Below are 16,889 nucleotides of genomic sequence, written 5' to 3'. Positions count from 1 at the left end.
TAAGTTTTGAGAGCCTTTTATATATTCTACATGCCAATATTTTTTTGCCAAATATATGATCTAAAAATATTTTCTCCCACTCTGTTGCTTGTTTTTTTTGTTTTGTTTTGTTTTTTACTTTTTCTTAATGGTGTATTTTATAAAGCAGAAGATTTTAATTTTGATAAAGTCTAGTCTATCAGTTTTTTTATTTTATAGACTGTACTTCAGTGTTGCATCTAAGAACTCCTTGACAGACCCAGGCCACACAGATTTTCTTTGTTTTCCTCTAAAAGTTTTATGTTTTATACTTAGTTGTGGTCCATTTTGAGCTAATAGTTGTGTAATAGAGTGAGATACAGGTTGAGGCAGGGCCAGGATGAGGGTCAAGTCCAAGAACAAAATTTAAGAAGGTGCCAAAAATCTCAGTAATTAAGATAAATAACATTTAGCAGTGCTGTGCCAAGCTGCATTAAGTCCTGAGACCAAAGAAAAAATCAGTTTATCTGGTCTTTATTTAAAATTTTGATGTTTTGCTCATCACAGATTTTGGGGGTGTGCGGGTGTGGAGTACTAGAGTGGGGGAAATGGTTAACTCACTGCCGCTTCAGTGGTACTGTGAATTCTGGACGAATTCCCCAATCTACCTACTACTGTTTGCTTCTCAGAGCCCTCAAGTAGGCTCTCCATGCCTTTTGTCCAGGTGTTACAACTGCCCTCAGAGGGAGAGACTGTGTGAAATGTGTTTCCTTTGGCTCACCCAGAGCCAGGGGGATTTACAGCAGGGATGGAAAACTTAACAGTGAAATAGTACACATCGCAGCAGGTGTAACTAGGAGGTGTCTCTACCGTGGCTGCACATATGCAGGGACATTCATAGTGTAGGGAGTGGGGTGAGGTCACTGATCCCGGAGTGTCTCCTCTCTCACCCTGGAGGTATGTTCTCTTGACATCTGTCCATTGCAGGCAATGCTGCTGGCTGTTGCTTATTAGCGGCTGCCTGGCATTAGGCCTGCTTCGCTCAGTTTTTCAGTGTTATCTTCTTGCCTACCTGAGAACTGCGGCCTACCTCTCCGACATGAAAATCAGGCTTACTGTTGTTGTTTTTTAAATTGTTGACAGTATTACAGATGTCTCCCAATCCCTCCTCTTTACCCCCCTCCCCCCAGCTGCTGTCCCACCCCAGGTCTTCACCACACTATTGTCTGTGTCCACTGGTTATGCTTACTTTAAAATATGTGTGTGTGTGTGTGTGTGTGTGTGTGTGTATTTGATTTCAGGGGGAAGGGGGCGGGGGAGAGAGAGAGAGAAACATCAATGATAAGAGAGAATCATTAATTGGCTGCCTCCTGCATGCCCCACACTGGGGACCTAGCCCACAACCTGGGCATTTGCCCTGACCAGGAATCAAACCTTGACCTCCTGGTTCATAGGTCAACGTTCAAGAACTGAGCCATGCTGATCAAGCTGGTTATGCTTACTTTTAACAGAAAATTTTACTTAAAGAGCTTATTCCTGCTTATGAAAGCCCTTACCATCAGACCTGTTTTTCCTTTACTTTTAGCCTCACATTCTTAGAACCCACATCCTTTACTCTAGTCCTCGTGGACTCAGAGGACAGCTGGTCAACCTCCTCTGTTTCCTTGAGGATTATAAAGTTACTGTTCGGTCTTCTCTTATCTAAAGGAACCACAATTAGTTCTTGGTATTGTCGTTGTTTTTAACATTTCCTTGTGGGATATTTTCTCACCTTCTCTTATCTTTGATGCTCTCTTCTCAACCATTTCTAGATTCTAATGTGACCAAATTGGAGTAAGAGTCTCCTAGGTGCCATTTGGGTGGTAAGGGCATTCTATTCCCAATACTTAGCATAACATGTGACACATAGTAGGTATTTAGTGAAAAGGTATTTGTTAATGTTGCTTTACCTCTTGTTTTATTTTATTCTAGTGTGTCCTTATTGGTGCCTACTGTCATGGCCTATTCCCTATCACCCTTTCTTGTTTCTATTTTTTGTTAATGGATTAAAAAAATTAATTTGGTATTTCAGAGTATACATGTTTTAGATTTGATGAAAGAAGTGCACGTTTTATTTTGTCTGCTTCTTTAAAACTTGAGATGACCCTTTTTCAGTCTTACTAAAAATAGCCCTGTTTCAAGTTCCATGGAGGAAACAAATTTACTGCGGATGCTTAAAATGCTGGCAATTTAAAACTCGAATAAATATAATTTGTTTGGGTTGTTACAATGTTGATGAATAAGATCTGTGCCCTGGCTCTATTTTGTAGAACACACTCTGCTTTGAAGTAAGGAGATTATTTGTTGGAATTTGTCACTATATTTTATCAAAAGTCTGATCACTGTTCCTCCTTAGAAGGAAGAATTCTCATATACTTATCACTTCATTTCTGTTCTCATCTCCAGTCTTTTTAAAAACAAAAACTTCATAAATTTATGTAAAGCAGTAGACTCTTAATTCAGGTGCAGCTTTTTTGATTCTCTATCAACATTCTCTTCTTTGAAATCCTGTTTGCGTCGGAATCCAGACTCGGAGCCCACAGGGAGATGTCTTCTCCTGTAATCATCTGTTTGACCGTGGCCCTGTTTTGGGAGTTACATGGTAGAAGCACTCCCACTTGATGCCTCAGGCTTCATAAATCACCAAAGGCAGAAGCATGAGGACTGAAGGAGGGCTTGTCCAGTTGAGCAGTTTATCCATTTTCTAGTGTCATTTAATCTTGTAACATCCTATGTTAAAAGGTGTCTACTACTTCTTGGTGCCAGCAGTTTCTTTCTTTCTTTTTAAATATTTTTATTGATTTCAGAGAGGAAGTGAGAGGGTGAGAGACATGGAAACATCAATGATGAGAGAGTATCATTGATCGGTTACCTCCTTCACACCCCCTACTGAGATCGAGCCCTCAACCTGGACATGTGTCCTGACTAGGAATCGAACCACAACCTCCCGGTTCATAAGTCAACGCTCAACCACTGAGCCACACCGGATGGGTGGTTGCCAGCAATTTCAAAGAAATGTTTTCTGTTTACTGTTTTGCTTTCATTTCTAGTAGAAAAGTCAGCATTTCCCTTTTGGTTAAACAGAAACGTTTTCCCCCTTCTCTGCACACGAATTTGGTGTTTTACTTAATTGCTATTTGAACTTATCTGTATTTCCTTAAATAGACATAATTGCCATGAACGCCAAAACTGGGTGAAGAATCAGGCGCTAGATAATACAGCCCCGAAGGAGAAACATACTTGACTCCTCTGTAACATATCAAAAAGGAGAGCTTGATTTTGTAGATGTTTGAAGGTGTTCAGAATGACACACTGTTTTTTATATGTTGTATAAACATATAACACAGTAATAACTAGTGCCCTCTTGCCTGACCCCAGCTCCATGTTCCGTCCCACTGAGCGATGACCACGAGAAGACTGTATGTCTGGTAGAGTTTTCTGTGACACTTTCCCTCTCCCAACCTGAATCTGATGAATGATCTTCAGTAATAAGTTTCCCAGCTGTTCCAGCAGAGCTCCGGCCAGAGTTCACTGTTATATATAGTGTGGGGAGGAGAGAGGTCTGTAATTAACACATCTCCCCGGAGAGTGGTTTTCCCTCTGTGGAGTGACAGGTAATGCTGTGTCTTGTATGAGGAGGGGTTGTGAGACCCCCAAAGAGCTAAATAAAGGAGCGTGAGTTGTGAAACATCTTTTCCTGTACTCTATTAAGATAAATAGCGCTTTACATATCCTGGATAGCTCATCTTTGAAGATTTAGCTTTTCCTGTATTTTTTTGGTTTTACAGACTTAATGACTTCCAAGCTCTGATCACATATATTCCTCATCTAGTAGTTAGGGATTGAGTAGTTCTATCCACTTATGCCTTATTTATTCATATACTCAAAGAATTAGTAGTCATTGCCTTTATGCCCATCTCTAACTATTGATGAATGAAGAAGGTGAAAGGGCCTGGGTCCCTGTGGATTTGGTTGAGACGGGCTGGGTAGTGCTGCCCAGGCTTCTCCACACCCAGTCCCCAGGGTAGATCACACAGGATGTACACGGGTAAGTCTGGATCTCCAGAGTTCGGGCGCCAGATGCCGGGGTCCAGCCCCAGCAGGTCCAGGGGTCCCCAAAGGTGTGGACGGAGTCGGCGAAGAAGGAATGACACGGAGACAGCATTCAGTTGATCAGCAGCCTAGCCAGGATTTCTAGCCAGGATCTCCAGCCAAGTTCTGGTCTGGATCTCCAGAGAGGTTCTGCTTCAGATCTCCAGCCAGGTTCAGTCACCAGGTTCTAGTCAGGTTCTCTTGCCAATTTCTGTAGTCAGGTTCAGTCCAGGATCTTTTGCCATGTTCTCTCCAGCGAAGTTCTTCTGTCTGTAGGTTCTGTGTAGATTCTGTCTGTAGGTTCTCTCTTCTTAGTTCTGTGTTCTGAGTTCTGTGTTCTAAATTCTGTCTTGTTACATCTGTATTTATACCACTTGATTCAATCCTATCAATCTCTATTACAAAGGTTAGGGCGTTTCTTATCTCCATTCCAGGGAGTAAAGATTATGTAGCTTAAGCATGATTGTTTGTAGTGATTAACTACCCGCCTGGCACTTAGTTAAGGAGTTTCATCCCCTCCCTGACTTCAGGGAAAAATTCCTACCTGGGGAAACAACCTTTCTAGGAGAGGCATCCCCTCCCTGACTTCAGGGAAAAATTCCTACCTGGGGAAACAACCTTTCTCGGAGAGGTGACCTTGGTTAAAACACAGCGCCAAGAAGGTGAGCAAACATATTAAGAACCGTATGCCATATATGCCAGGTCCCTTGAAACAGCAAGGATGGACCGGCTCCCGGCAGGTAAGACTGCTCTTTGCTGGCAGGGACTTGCCTGAGGCTCTGGGGCTCCGGGTCTCGGCACACCTGCCCCCCCACCCCCTCCACCATCCCATCCCACCCCATGCCCATAGTGGGAAGCTCTGCTGGATGCTGGGATGTGCTTCCAGTAGCAATTCTGAGTGGATCCCTCTGGGGAGGGGCCTCTGGGCATGTGCCAAGGGGACCCACCACCCATGTCCCTCACCCTGTAGACTCTAGCTTCCAGGCTCGGGTTTGCTTCTTGCTCCCAGACTGTTGTTGATAAGAATATTACCAGATTTTCTTCAGCCATAATTTGTGCTTTCTTTGACTTTATAAATTCTTTTCAAGGATTGGACCAAACTAAAATTTAGTGTTTTCAATTAGATGAAGAAAATTGTGTTTAATTTTCTTACCCAAGAGACTTTCCATTTTCTCCGACAACTTTTTCTCGTGATGAAATTCTTTAGGCAAGTTTATTATCAGATGCAGATGTGATTCATTTAGTGCCAAGGACAACTACCAGATTCCAGATTCCTGCTGCTTTAGTGGTTACCTTAATTTTAGAGCATAAGCTGTAAATGAACTGATTTTAATACATGCATTTCCTATGGACTCAATGAGAATTAATTTGCTAATTAGATGACAGTTTTTTAAACGCGTAATCTGTGCATCTGAACCAACATTTCTGGCAGGGGCAGAGCCACGCTTTTCCGTGTTTGGTTTCTGTGAAAGTGCTCTGGCCTTGTTGCCTTTTCGAGCCCTCAGTCTTGACCTTCTGTCTGGTTTATCGGAGATTAGTGGGGGCAGGGGAGGGGAAGACTGAGAAGATTCCCCTCGAGCAGTGACAGTTGCTACAGGTCTGGTCCTGTGGTGGAAGTTGCTTGGAGTATGAGGAGTGCGGGGAGGAAGACAGGACAGGTGCGAGCCCACTTAGAAGGAGAGCAGAGCAGAGCAAATGTCTGTCTTTGATTTTTCCATTCGAGGGTTATCTTCGTGGGGCTCAGGTGGGTGCTGAGGAGTCTTGTTTATTAGACTGAAGCTCACACACAGGTTTGCTTCCTGAACTTCAGAGGGCTGAGGCCCAGCCCCATGGCCTGTGCATGCGGCAAGATAATGCAAGTTTGGGAAGAGCAGGGCTTTGAGAGGACAGGACAAAGCCTGGGAAGGTTGACAGAATTCCCACCTCACTCTTCTCCCCAGCTCAGTATTTTAATGTGGAAAGCTGTTTTTCTTCCTCTGTGAAAGAAAGCCTGTGAAAATCGGAAGACAGTTCTTTCTCCAGTACTTTTCTTTTTTCTCCAGTACTTTTCCGTTTTCATCTGACTTCTTTTTATTTGTTTTGGACTCAACATCTTGATCTGTGTTCTTCGCCTTGGGGATCAACACACACGTACATGACCATTCCGATGTATTGGGTAGTCCTGAGCATGCCCGTGACTGGGGGCCACCCCTGAACAAAGCCACAAGACGGGTGGTAGTCTCCCCACAGGCTCCCCACAGACAGGTGCGGGCTCTTCATTTGAAAATCCTGACAACGCTGGTTCTCGCATGGATCCCTGAGTAAGCCTCTCCATTCTTGGACTTACTGACAGAAACAAAACAGGAAAAGCCAGATGCAGTTTGGTTTACAGTGCGGGTCAGCAGCTGGGGAGCATCAGGAAGTGGGGCTTCATCATCAGCATGCCGCAGATAGGAAATCATGAAGGGTGCCAGCTTCTCAGCACGGGCTGTGGAGCGGGCGCTGTTTGGATGCGTGCATTGCAGACGCCTGAGATGTTCCGCAGGCATTGGTTTCTTTTACAGAAACATTTGTGAACCGGGCAGTGGTGGGCTTTTTCCTTTATGATTTTAGTAATACCATCTGCTTTTTAACATAAACTTGCTAAGATTTCTACTTCTGGGTTAGGTCGGTTTGGAAAGGATATAAAACCTCTGACATCCCCTCCTCCCCATCTTCTGAAATAGGACTTTGCATAATTAGGTCGTGTGAGGGAACAAGCATTAGACTTGGAAAAACTTCCCTGCTTCTCCCAGCTGCTCTCTGTACAAGGTCGTGACCTTGGGCAAGTTACCCGCCCTTCGACAAACCTCCGTTTTTTTCTTGTGAAATGGAAATAAGTTTACCAATTTTGTAGTGTTGTGAGGATTCTGTTACTTTAAATAAAATAAAATTCCAGATACCTAATAGTTCTCTTCCCACATGTCCTAAAACGTAAGTTTATTACTCTCATTGGCTTCCTTCTCTCCTTATTTGCTTCCACAATTTCACTTAAAGTAAACCCCAAAACCACAGAAGTAAATTATTTGGAATTTTTCATGGCCTTTCACTTGTGTTCAGGGCTAACTCCGGAATCCCTGTTTGGGCACTTGGACACTGCCGTTCATACGCAGCGTCTCTTCTCCCCTCGCCCACTCTCTTTTCTTGTGGTCTCTGCAGAGAAGAAAGATCTGTGTTGAGCACATTAAAGTCGGGTAACTCCTTCTTGTCATCTTGCTTACGATTTCCAACTCCGGTTAGCATCTCCTCATGGCTGCCGCAGAGCTAAGTACTTTGGGGACAGATTGGGACTGTTCTGTTCTGTCCTGCCAGTTTATAACACTAAAATGAAAGTAGGCTTTGGTTTAAAAGACAAGACCGAATTTTATGCTAAAGTGAAGTTTAGCTTGGGCAGCTAGGGGAAGCCATTAATGGTCCCCATGTTTTGGTAAAATGAACTACATTAAGTTGATAAAGTGCTTTATCAATTTAGTTAAGCAAATCATGAAAGTAGTTGTGAAATATGCAGACTCATTTCAAAATTGAGTTCTTTGCCCAACAGTGGTCTGCTGCCTTTTGAAGCTCACAGTATAATGTGAAGGCTTTCGCTGTGATCCTTGTAGACCCTTCATGACTCTCTTCTCTGGTTCTTCAATGCTGATGTGTTCTCTTCACCTGCCGCATGGCCGGTAGGTCTGACCGTCTGAGTGTGAGCCCTCAGCCACAGAAGCACCTCTTCAGAAACAGAGGCTGGAAGCAGTTGGGTGGGTGGGTGGGTGGTTGATCGAGGGAATGCACTCTTTCAAGTAGTCATAGCTCATCCGTCTTCTGATGGCTCCTCAGGCTTCTAGCAGGCACGTGTCCCGTTGTTGTGAAGTAAAGCCCGGCATGTATGTTTGACAAGTTAGCAGCGTGGCAGCTCTGCTCGCTCCCAGCCTCGCTGCTGTCTCGGGGATTGTTTGGGTTGGCAGATGGCCAGCTCTCTGCTATAAGATGCATTTCCTTGACAGGACAAAGTGCGGGGCCGCATTAGCTGCAAAGTTTCTGAAGGTTAGCTAAACATGCACAATAAATATTAATAAACAAAAAAGGCCCACCCAACCTTTGACTTTGAATTCTGTTTCTTCATTCCACGTTCTGGAATCCCTGTAGTACTTGATTAATAACCAGTCTTAGGGTAATTGAGCCTTAAGTATCCCTTGCCTGACTGCTCAGAGCCCCCATTGGCTGCGTTGGGGACTCATTGCCACAGTGGATGGATGGGCTCTGAATGACTGGTTAGTGCAAGGGCGCTTGTTTGCCTGCTCCTTGCTTCCGTGTGAAAAAGAGTGTAAATGTGCTGGCCAGCCCTGTGTGTCGCTGCGAGCTCTGAGGGGGAAGCTGTGAATAAGAGTAGAGGTGCAGCGTCCAAGCTGGGCCTCCCTGGAAAGCAATCAGACATTGGTCGTTGGCCTGGGCAGTGGCCTCTCTCTAACATTTACACCCACGGCGTGGAGGGAGAGAGTAACAGTAACCTGCTGCCCCTGCACACTGCCTGTTTGGCTGGGTGACTTGGAATTTCCCAGGCCGACATTGTGGATCTTTTACAATTCTGCACCCTGCTCACTTGAAAACATATTTGAAAACCAGTAATCTTAGATGCTTAGCCAGACATCTGGAGAAACAAAGAAGGGAGATAACTTGAGAACTATATCCTTACGATTGTCCCGGGACTGTTTGTGAGTGGCCGAGATTCGGAAGGCTCTTGACAGCCCCTCTCACTGTCCTCTCTTGCTCTCTGGTTCATGCTCTTTCCTCTTTTTAGGACCACAGTGGGGAGGACCGCCCCCACTGCATGTGTGAGATACTTGAGTATAATAAGGGTCTGGAGAAAGAAAATTATTCCTCGTAAGTGGTAATATTTTAACTTAAAAGTCATCTCCAACTTAGCAAAGCGATCCAGTTAGGCTTCGGTGAACTGTAACTTTTGATTCATTTCTTCAGCAAAAATTCATTGAGCACCAGATACTTGGCATACATTGCCACACCAAACAGACCAAGATCTCTGCCTATGTGGACATGCATTCTAGTGCAGAAGGCAGGATAAGCATAACTCACAATGCATTATACATTATGTTAAAAGGTGATGCATGCTGTGAAAAAGAAAGCTCGGAGTAAGGGGAGTCATAGGGTGCAGCGCTCAATAGGGTGGTCTAAGCAGAGATGGAGGAAGGTGAATATTGGCTTGGATGAACTTATGCTAGACAGGGGCCATGAAGTTACGTTTGTGACTCTTCTCATGCTTCCATGTGCCTGGTTGTGACCACTGGACATTTCCACTGCTCTCAAATTAGTCTCAGTAGTGGTGCCATTCTGATGTGATTTTTCTCAATAGAACATCTCTTCCCCCTTCAGTGGTGCAGAGCTGAGGCTACTCTTGGGAGGGTGTTGTCAGACATGAACTGGAAGCCTGCAGCCTCCTTACATTTCCTGCCAGCTCCTCAGTCTCAGGGAAGATTGGTAGCCATTGAGCTACATGCATATTTTTTGCCAGGCAGGTGGGATCCAGGATTTTTATAAAAAGGAACTGCAGAGAGTTCCAGATATTCTGTCTTAACAAAAGAGTAGGAGGATTAGGGAGGAGAAATCAAAGATCAAGCCAAGGTAGACCTAGGAGAAGGAAATCCCATTGTTTTCATTTCACTGTTAGAATGTAAAATGGCAGCACCTAATGTACCCTTTTTCCTTGGTCCTTGTACATTGCTTGGTGCATAAGTTGTTAATAAATGTTGAATTGAGGTTTCCACTCATTTCCTGTCCCATCCCAATGAGATCTGCAGGACCTAGCTCATGATGTTTGTTCCTATCAACTTCTGCTTCATTGTTTCCCCCTTAATCCTATCCCTGCCACCCTTCCCCTGCCCCGGGCCCTCTCACTGCAGACCCTCTCACCTGTACCCTTTCACTGCAGTCCCTCCCACTGCAGTCCCTCCCCCCTGTGCCCTCTTACTGCAGTCCCTCCTACCTGTGCCTTCCCACTGCAGTCCCTTCCACCTGTGCCCTCCCACTGCAGTCCCTCCCACCTGTGCCCTTTTATTGCAGTCCCTCCCACCTGTGCCCTCTCACTGCAGTCCCTCCCCCCCGTGCCCTCTTACTGCAGGCTTTTCCACTGCAGTTCCTCCCACCTGTGCCCTCCCACCTGTGCCCTCTTACTGCAGTCCCTCCCACCTGTGCCCTCTCACTGCAGTCCCTCCCACCTGTGCCCTCTCACTGCAGGCTTTCCCACTACAGTTCCTCCCACCTGTGCCCTCCCACCTGTGCCCTCTTACTGCAGTCCCTTCCACTTGTGCCCTCTCACTGTAGTCCCTCCCACCTGTGCCCTCTCACTGCAGGCTTTCCCACTGCAGTTCCTCCCACCTGTGCCCTCCCACCTGTGCCCTCCTACTGCAGTCTCTTCCACTTGTGCCCTCTCACTGTAGTCCCTCCCACCTGTGCCCCTCTCACTGTAGTCCCTCCCCCCTGTGCCCCTCTCACTGGAGTCCCTCCCCCCTGTGCCCTCTCACTGCAGGCCCTCCCACCTGTGCCCTCTCACTGCAGTCCCTCCCACCTGTGCCCTCTCACTGCAGTCCCTCCCACTGCAGTCCCTCCCACCTATGCCCCCTCACTGCAATCCCTCCCACCTGTGCCCTCTCACTGCATGCTCTCCCACCTGTGCCCTCTCACTGCAGTCCTTCCCACCTGTGCCCTCTCACTGCAGTCCCTCCCACCTGTGCCCTCTCACTGCAGGCTCTCCCACCTGTGCCCTCTCACTACATGCTCTCCCACCTGTGCCCTCTCACTGCAGTCCTTCCCACCTGTGCCCTCTCACTGCAGTCCCTCCACCCTGTGCCCTCTCACTGCAGGCCCTCCCACTGCAGTCCTTTCCACCTGTGCCCTCTCACTGCAGGCTCTCCCACCTATGCCCTCTCATTGCAGTCCCTCCCACCTGTGCCCTCTCACTGCAGGCCCTCCCACCTGTGCCCTCTCACTGCAATCCCTCCCACCTGTGCCCTCTCACTGCAGGCCCTCCCACCTGTGCCCTCTCACTGCAATCCCTCCCACCTATGCCCCCTCACTGCAATCCCTCCCACCTGTGCCCTCTCACTGCAGGCTCTCCCACCTGTGCCCTCTCACTACATGCTCTCCCACCTGTGCCCTCTCACTGCAGTCCTTCCCACCTGTGCCCTCTCACTGCAGTCCCTCCACCCTGTGCCCTCTCACTGCAGGCCCTCCCACTGCAGTCCTTTCCACCTGTGCCCTCTCACTGCAGGCTCTCCCACCTATGCCCTCTCATTGCAGTCCCTCCCACCTGTGCCCTCTCACTGCAGGCCCTCCCACCTGTGCCCTCTCACGCAGACAGAAATTAAAATTAGGTTGTGGGTCTCACTGAGAACTCGAGCTTCTTTCTGACCCAGAGCACCGCTCACTGCCCTCACAGCCGTGGGTTCAGGGATCAGAGCTTCCAGGGAGTCTCCTCTTAAACAGCTTTTCATTTAGGTTCATGTCAAGTCCGTGTTCTGCGTCTCTGCTTTCCTTCTGCTATTGTCCTCTGGTTTATCTCACAGACAGGGAGGTGTTCTTCAGTGCCTGCAAGTATGTGTTGTCCCTGAGAAAGCTTTATGAGATTGGAGCCTTGTGAACCGAAAACAATAACCACCTGGTCCCAGTCTGCGGTCCAGGGGCGCACTGTGAGTGTCCAAGCATTAAACTCCGAGCTCTCACTGCGCCAGAGGCAGCAGGACTGAGTTATGTGTTTAGCTTTCCAAGATGCCAGCCTCTCGTGGCGGCAGAGTGGGGAAGCCCAGCGCTGTGGTGTCAGGGCTGTGAGGAGGGAACATCTTCCTTACGTTAATATGTCACACAGATAATAGGTGTTGGAATGGAAATGGACCAAAGGAATACCTTAGGTTTAAAGAAAATGTCCTAAAAGATACAGAGGCAGCCACTAGGCTGATAGTCGGATTAGGAAACCAGCCATGGGAGTACCAGCAGGATTTTCCCTTCTGTAGCTGATACCTGATCACCATGCCTCTCCTTTTCAGAGTGTGGTCCGCTGCCTGTGGCATCCAAAGCTGAACCAGATCATGGTGGGAACTGGAAACGGGCTGGCGAAAGTCTATTATGACCCCAACAAGAGTCAGAGGTATTCAGCACTGTTGCCTGTTGTAGATGGATGACAACAACTGGGGGGAGGGCCTTTGTTTCACCCGCTTTCATTTATTCCCTCCTTTGATGGGGATCCACCCTTTCAGAAAATGCAGCTGGCACAGAGCAAAGCCTCAGACTTTTAGCATTGTGCTTTAGAGGATTTGGGTATCACCCTTGATCCAGACAGAATTCAAAGTGAAAGTGTCCTGGGGATTTGCAGTTCTTTAGCCGAAATGCTGAGTGCAGGGGGAGGCCGGCCCACTCTACATACCACCCTGGACAGTGGCATTAGCAGTGATGCATGTAGGGGATCAACAGGGCAGCAAGCTGACCATTACAGGAAATGGGGCCGGCCAGTCTGTTTTGTTCCCTCTCTATCTGGCCTTTTATCAGATAGAAGGGTGGTTCCCTGCCAGCGGAAGGGGAAGCACAAAGACTTCCGCCTTCCAACCCCTGGCTCACCCCAGATGCCCAATGTAAGCACACTAGTGTATTTCAGAGAACTTTGCTAAAGCCCAGCCTATCCACTCCCATTTTCCTTGGGCACAAAGGTGGACATGGATGGACATAGAAAAGGATGGTGTTGCTTTTCTCTGACTGAATGGTTCATTCTGGAGAGTAAGCCTGGTTAGCCAGTATTAAAATTCATGCTGATGTCACTGGAGTCCCCCATAGACCTGCCTTGAGGTCCCACATCCTTTACTAATGAGTATCCATTGGCCATAATTTGGCTCTAAGTGGAAGCAGACAGTCTTGTCTTCTTCAGAACTTTCTGAATTAGGGTTGGAACCTTTGTCCTAGAAAATAAAGTTACATATTGTGGTATTTAAGAACAAATAGGTTTTTGTTTTTCCATAAAGAATTTGAAAATGCTAATATAACTCGGATGAGAGGGAGTCCGGTCCACTGGAGAAGACGATGAGCCCCATTTGATAGCGCCCATTTGGAAAGCACTGCCTTCAGGATCTTTAAGAATTGGCTTGTTTGTGTATGCCTCTCCCAAGCGGGATGGCTCGTGCTGCTAAGGAGAAGGGAGGTGTCCTGAGCACACTTTTGGTTCATCCCCCGCATTCTTAGCCCTTTGGCAGCGCTGCCCAGCCAGCTCAGCGCCAGACACTCGTCCTCTTGTATTTGAGATGCTTACAAATGCCACTTGGGGTCTAGACCACCCAGACTGCTTTCACCTGGGACATAAACGAAAATTTGAACCCTCTGACCATTAGGGTGAAAAGGCTGATTAATGTTATTAATATCTCCTGAAGATTTTCATTGTAGATTATTTCTGTACATTTTTAAACCAGCCTTCTGCTGCCCAGTTACCTCTGCATCCCTTTCTCTCTGTAGTAACCACTGACAGCAGCCTTGCTTTCCTTACGGTCGGTCTCTTATCACGGCGGCGTCATCTGTCACATCCCTGAGAAAGTCAAGGGTGTGGTGAGATGGTGCACACAGTGTGTTCCTGAGAGTGTCTGATGCTTTCAACATATGCTTTCTGTTTCTGAGACCAAGTAAAGAAAACACTATGCTTTTACCCTCCCCAGGGGAGCAAAATTATGTGTGGTCAAAACCCAGCGGAAGGCGAAGCAAGCTGAGACTCTGACCCAGGACTACATCATCACCCGTAAGTTGTTAGCTGATTTCTTCACCATCCCTCTCTTCGCTCTGGTGCAGTGCTGATCTCATGGCTCTGGGGGCAGGAGAAGCCCTCCGAGCTCAGGCAGATGCCACCAGTGCTCCCATGCATGTGGATAGGACTGCAGCCATGGACCAGCTCACCCTGGGCTTCTGTAGCTCATCACGGAGACGGAGTCATTTTATGTAACTTTCAACCCCAAACGGAAAAGCCTGTTGGAGCCTAATGCATTACTCTGTAGCAGCCTTTTAAAGAATAACAATCTGTTCTAAGAATAAACAAGAAAGAGTGCTGGTCCTGGAATCAGGGGAGCTGGTGCGTCCAGTTCAATTACTGACCGGCCATGTGATGCTGGACAACAGTTTTATCAGGGGAGGGTGGAGGCTCTCCCCCGCCTCCCTCTGCAGTTTGTGACCTGCCATCGCCCGGCCCAGGGGCACTGAGATGGAAGGTTAACTACCTGGGGTCTGATCAGAAATCCCTAGGACAGCAGCTCCTCTGGGTTTGCCACACCACCTCGTCAATCAATCGGGCAGAATTCTGTGTCCCCAGAGCCTCAGTCTCAGGCCGGTCCTAGGCAGCGGCCAGGAAGGCAGCCTTGGATGCTGTAGCACTTGTCGTGGGCGGAAGCCCCTGTGGACTTACCCACTCTCCTCTAAGCCCAGAGGGCGCTGCACTGCTGGGCTCTCTCCCGGTGGTGGGTCTCCTATGAGACCAGCTCCCTTGGAACTTATGGTCCCTGAAGGGATCCCACAACACTTCTTGCAGGAGTAGAAGTGTTAAAGTCGGTGTCATAACCGTCTGGCTCATGTAATTACATGCGGCCTACTTAAATTCCTCCAGCCGTTTGAAGTGAAAAGCTATGTTCCCCTCCTAAAAATACTGCGTGCCGTGTTGCCCAACAGGGACGGCACTGTGTCCCGGACTCAGGCTGCCTGTTTCACCAGCGCGTGATACGGCCCAGGCCCAGGTGCTGGAGTGGAGGTGGCGGGTGGGGGTGGGGATACTGGGAGCATGTTTGAGGTGGTGCAGACATTTCTGTTATTCATATTATAAACTCCTTTTAAATTCCCATTATTCCTTTACCTGCCTCTCCCAGGCCTCTGGGGAAAATTTTCCCTTGTAACAGGAGGTTTTAATCTGCATGCAAGCATCCAAAGAAATTATTCAGGTGCTTTTTCTGGTCAAAAAAAGATATTTTATTCCCCCACCTCCCAAATGTTCTCCCTCTCCCTCAGAATATCCATTTCCCTCTTAAATCCATATGCTCTTTTATGTTCTGAAATTTAATTCTGACACTGAGTAAACACACAACCATAATTGGACAAGTATTGCTTTGATTTTTATTGTTTGGCTTGTCCCACTGAGATGTAGGAATAATGCCCATCCAGTCGCCACGCAGGAGAGCCGGGCACCCCCGTGCATTCGGGCAACCTTTATCCCAGTTTCAGTGGGACAAGTGCCCCTCCCTTCCGGCCACTCAGTGTCGTCAGCTCCTCCTGAGAGGTGGTCACATTTCAGAAACGTGTGAAGTGATTCCAGTGCCTCTGAGGCATCTGAGGAGACCTCGGGGCTGGCGGCAGGCTGCTGGCAAGATGCGCATGCAGGCCCATCAGAGAAAAGAGTAGGCGGCCCCATTACCGTGTGTCTTCTCCAAACCACAGAAATTAGGTCTAACTGCCCCCCAGGGCTTGGGAAACGGGGAGCCTCCCCAGTGTTTCCGTGACAGTCTCTGGCCATTTCCTGTGTGCCATTGGTTGCCAGGAGAGGTGAACAACGAGTCTGGTCTCCAACAGAATTGGTTAATTGGTTACAGTAAGACTGTCTTTTGTTATTAGAGGAAGGCTGTCATTATGACTTCCATTTCATCTTTCGGTTAGTCATGCCTTAGCTATGCCTTTTGGGTGGAAGGCTTATTATTATAATGAAATTTTTCAAATGTGACTCCTCATAGCTCACGCCTTGCCGATGTTCCGTGAGCCCCGCCAGCGGAGCACCAGGAAGCAGCTGGAGAAGGACAGACTGGACCCCCTGAAGTCGCACAAGCCCGAGCCTCCTGTGGCGGGCCCAGGTGACTGCTCTCGGCGTGGCCTGCAGAGGGGTGGGGGCAGCACCGGGGAGTGGCTGGAGAATGGGGACCATCCTTGGGGCCTGGATGCTTCTTTGTCTTCAGAGAGATTTTACTAAATAGGTGTTTTCAGACATTTTCTTGTTAGCATCAGAAGCTTTTGCTTAGTATAGGATGCGGAATTCCAGTGCACATAGCTGACCAGATGGCGCTGTAATGCAGAAGTGGAGAGGAAGCCCAGGCCCTCAGCTTGGTCTCTAACTTGAGCCCTGGAGGTGACCTCGGTGGAACTCTGGGGCTCCTGGGAGCCCACTGCTAAAACCGTGGCTCTCAGCATTGGCTTAATATGCACCATTGGGCACTTTGACCAGAACCCAGGCTGGGTTAGGTTTCACACGAGGCAGAAAATGGCCATCATTTTAGTTCCGTGCTGGTAAAATGGAGCTGCCTTTTGTCCTGGGAGATGAATAAAAGTCCTTAAAGGTTTTAACAAAGTCTGTACCGGAAGGAAGCAAGCAGCCTTGGCCACAGCACAGCACACGCCTTTACCAGAACGCCACTTTCTGTTATCCCCGCGGAGTTTCCTTCTGTCCCAGCTCACAAGTCTACAGCTTTTGACTTGTTCATTCATCTGAACCTGAGTTGTGGACCCACATCTGTTTGATCTGCCCCTTCAGCATTGAACACATACCACATATCAATCTCATTTTTTAGGAAAGTTTTCTCTGCCAACATCCTAATCAAAGTTTCTAAATAGTAGGGCCTGGATTGACAAACACTTCTGACTAACTCGGCACCTTATCTCCTTATCTCCATCACTCGCCCTCCTCCCTACCTCACCTGATGCTCCTTACACCAGCTGTCATTCCCAACTCCTGCTGCCCGAGATCTTCCAAGCTTCCCACTGGCCAATTGCATTTCCAGAGATTGGAAGTT

General features: G+C 47.8%; 1 protein-coding gene across 1 annotated transcript in view; it reads left to right on the top strand.

Moving 5' to 3' along the window:
- Positions 1 to 16,889, top strand: part of WDR70 (WD repeat domain 70) — a 209,626-nt gene that overhangs the window by 177,952 nt on the left and 14,785 nt on the right. Inside the window, exons 14-16 of the mRNA XM_059694917.1 lie at positions 12,147 to 12,247; positions 13,794 to 13,873; positions 15,840 to 15,956. Of these exons, the coding sequence (XP_059550900.1) occupies positions 12,147 to 12,247; positions 13,794 to 13,873; positions 15,840 to 15,956 (298 nt within the window). The remainder of the gene's footprint in view (positions 1 to 12,146; positions 12,248 to 13,793; positions 13,874 to 15,839; positions 15,957 to 16,889) is intronic.

Source organism: Myotis daubentonii, chromosome 4 (assembly GCF_963259705.1).
Source record: "Myotis daubentonii chromosome 4, mMyoDau2.1, whole genome shotgun sequence".
Taxonomy (NCBI): Eukaryota; Metazoa; Chordata; class Mammalia; order Chiroptera; family Vespertilionidae; genus Myotis; species Myotis daubentonii.
The sequence above is the reverse complement of the archived record's forward strand: the minus strand, read 5'-3'. Positions and strand labels throughout refer to the sequence as shown.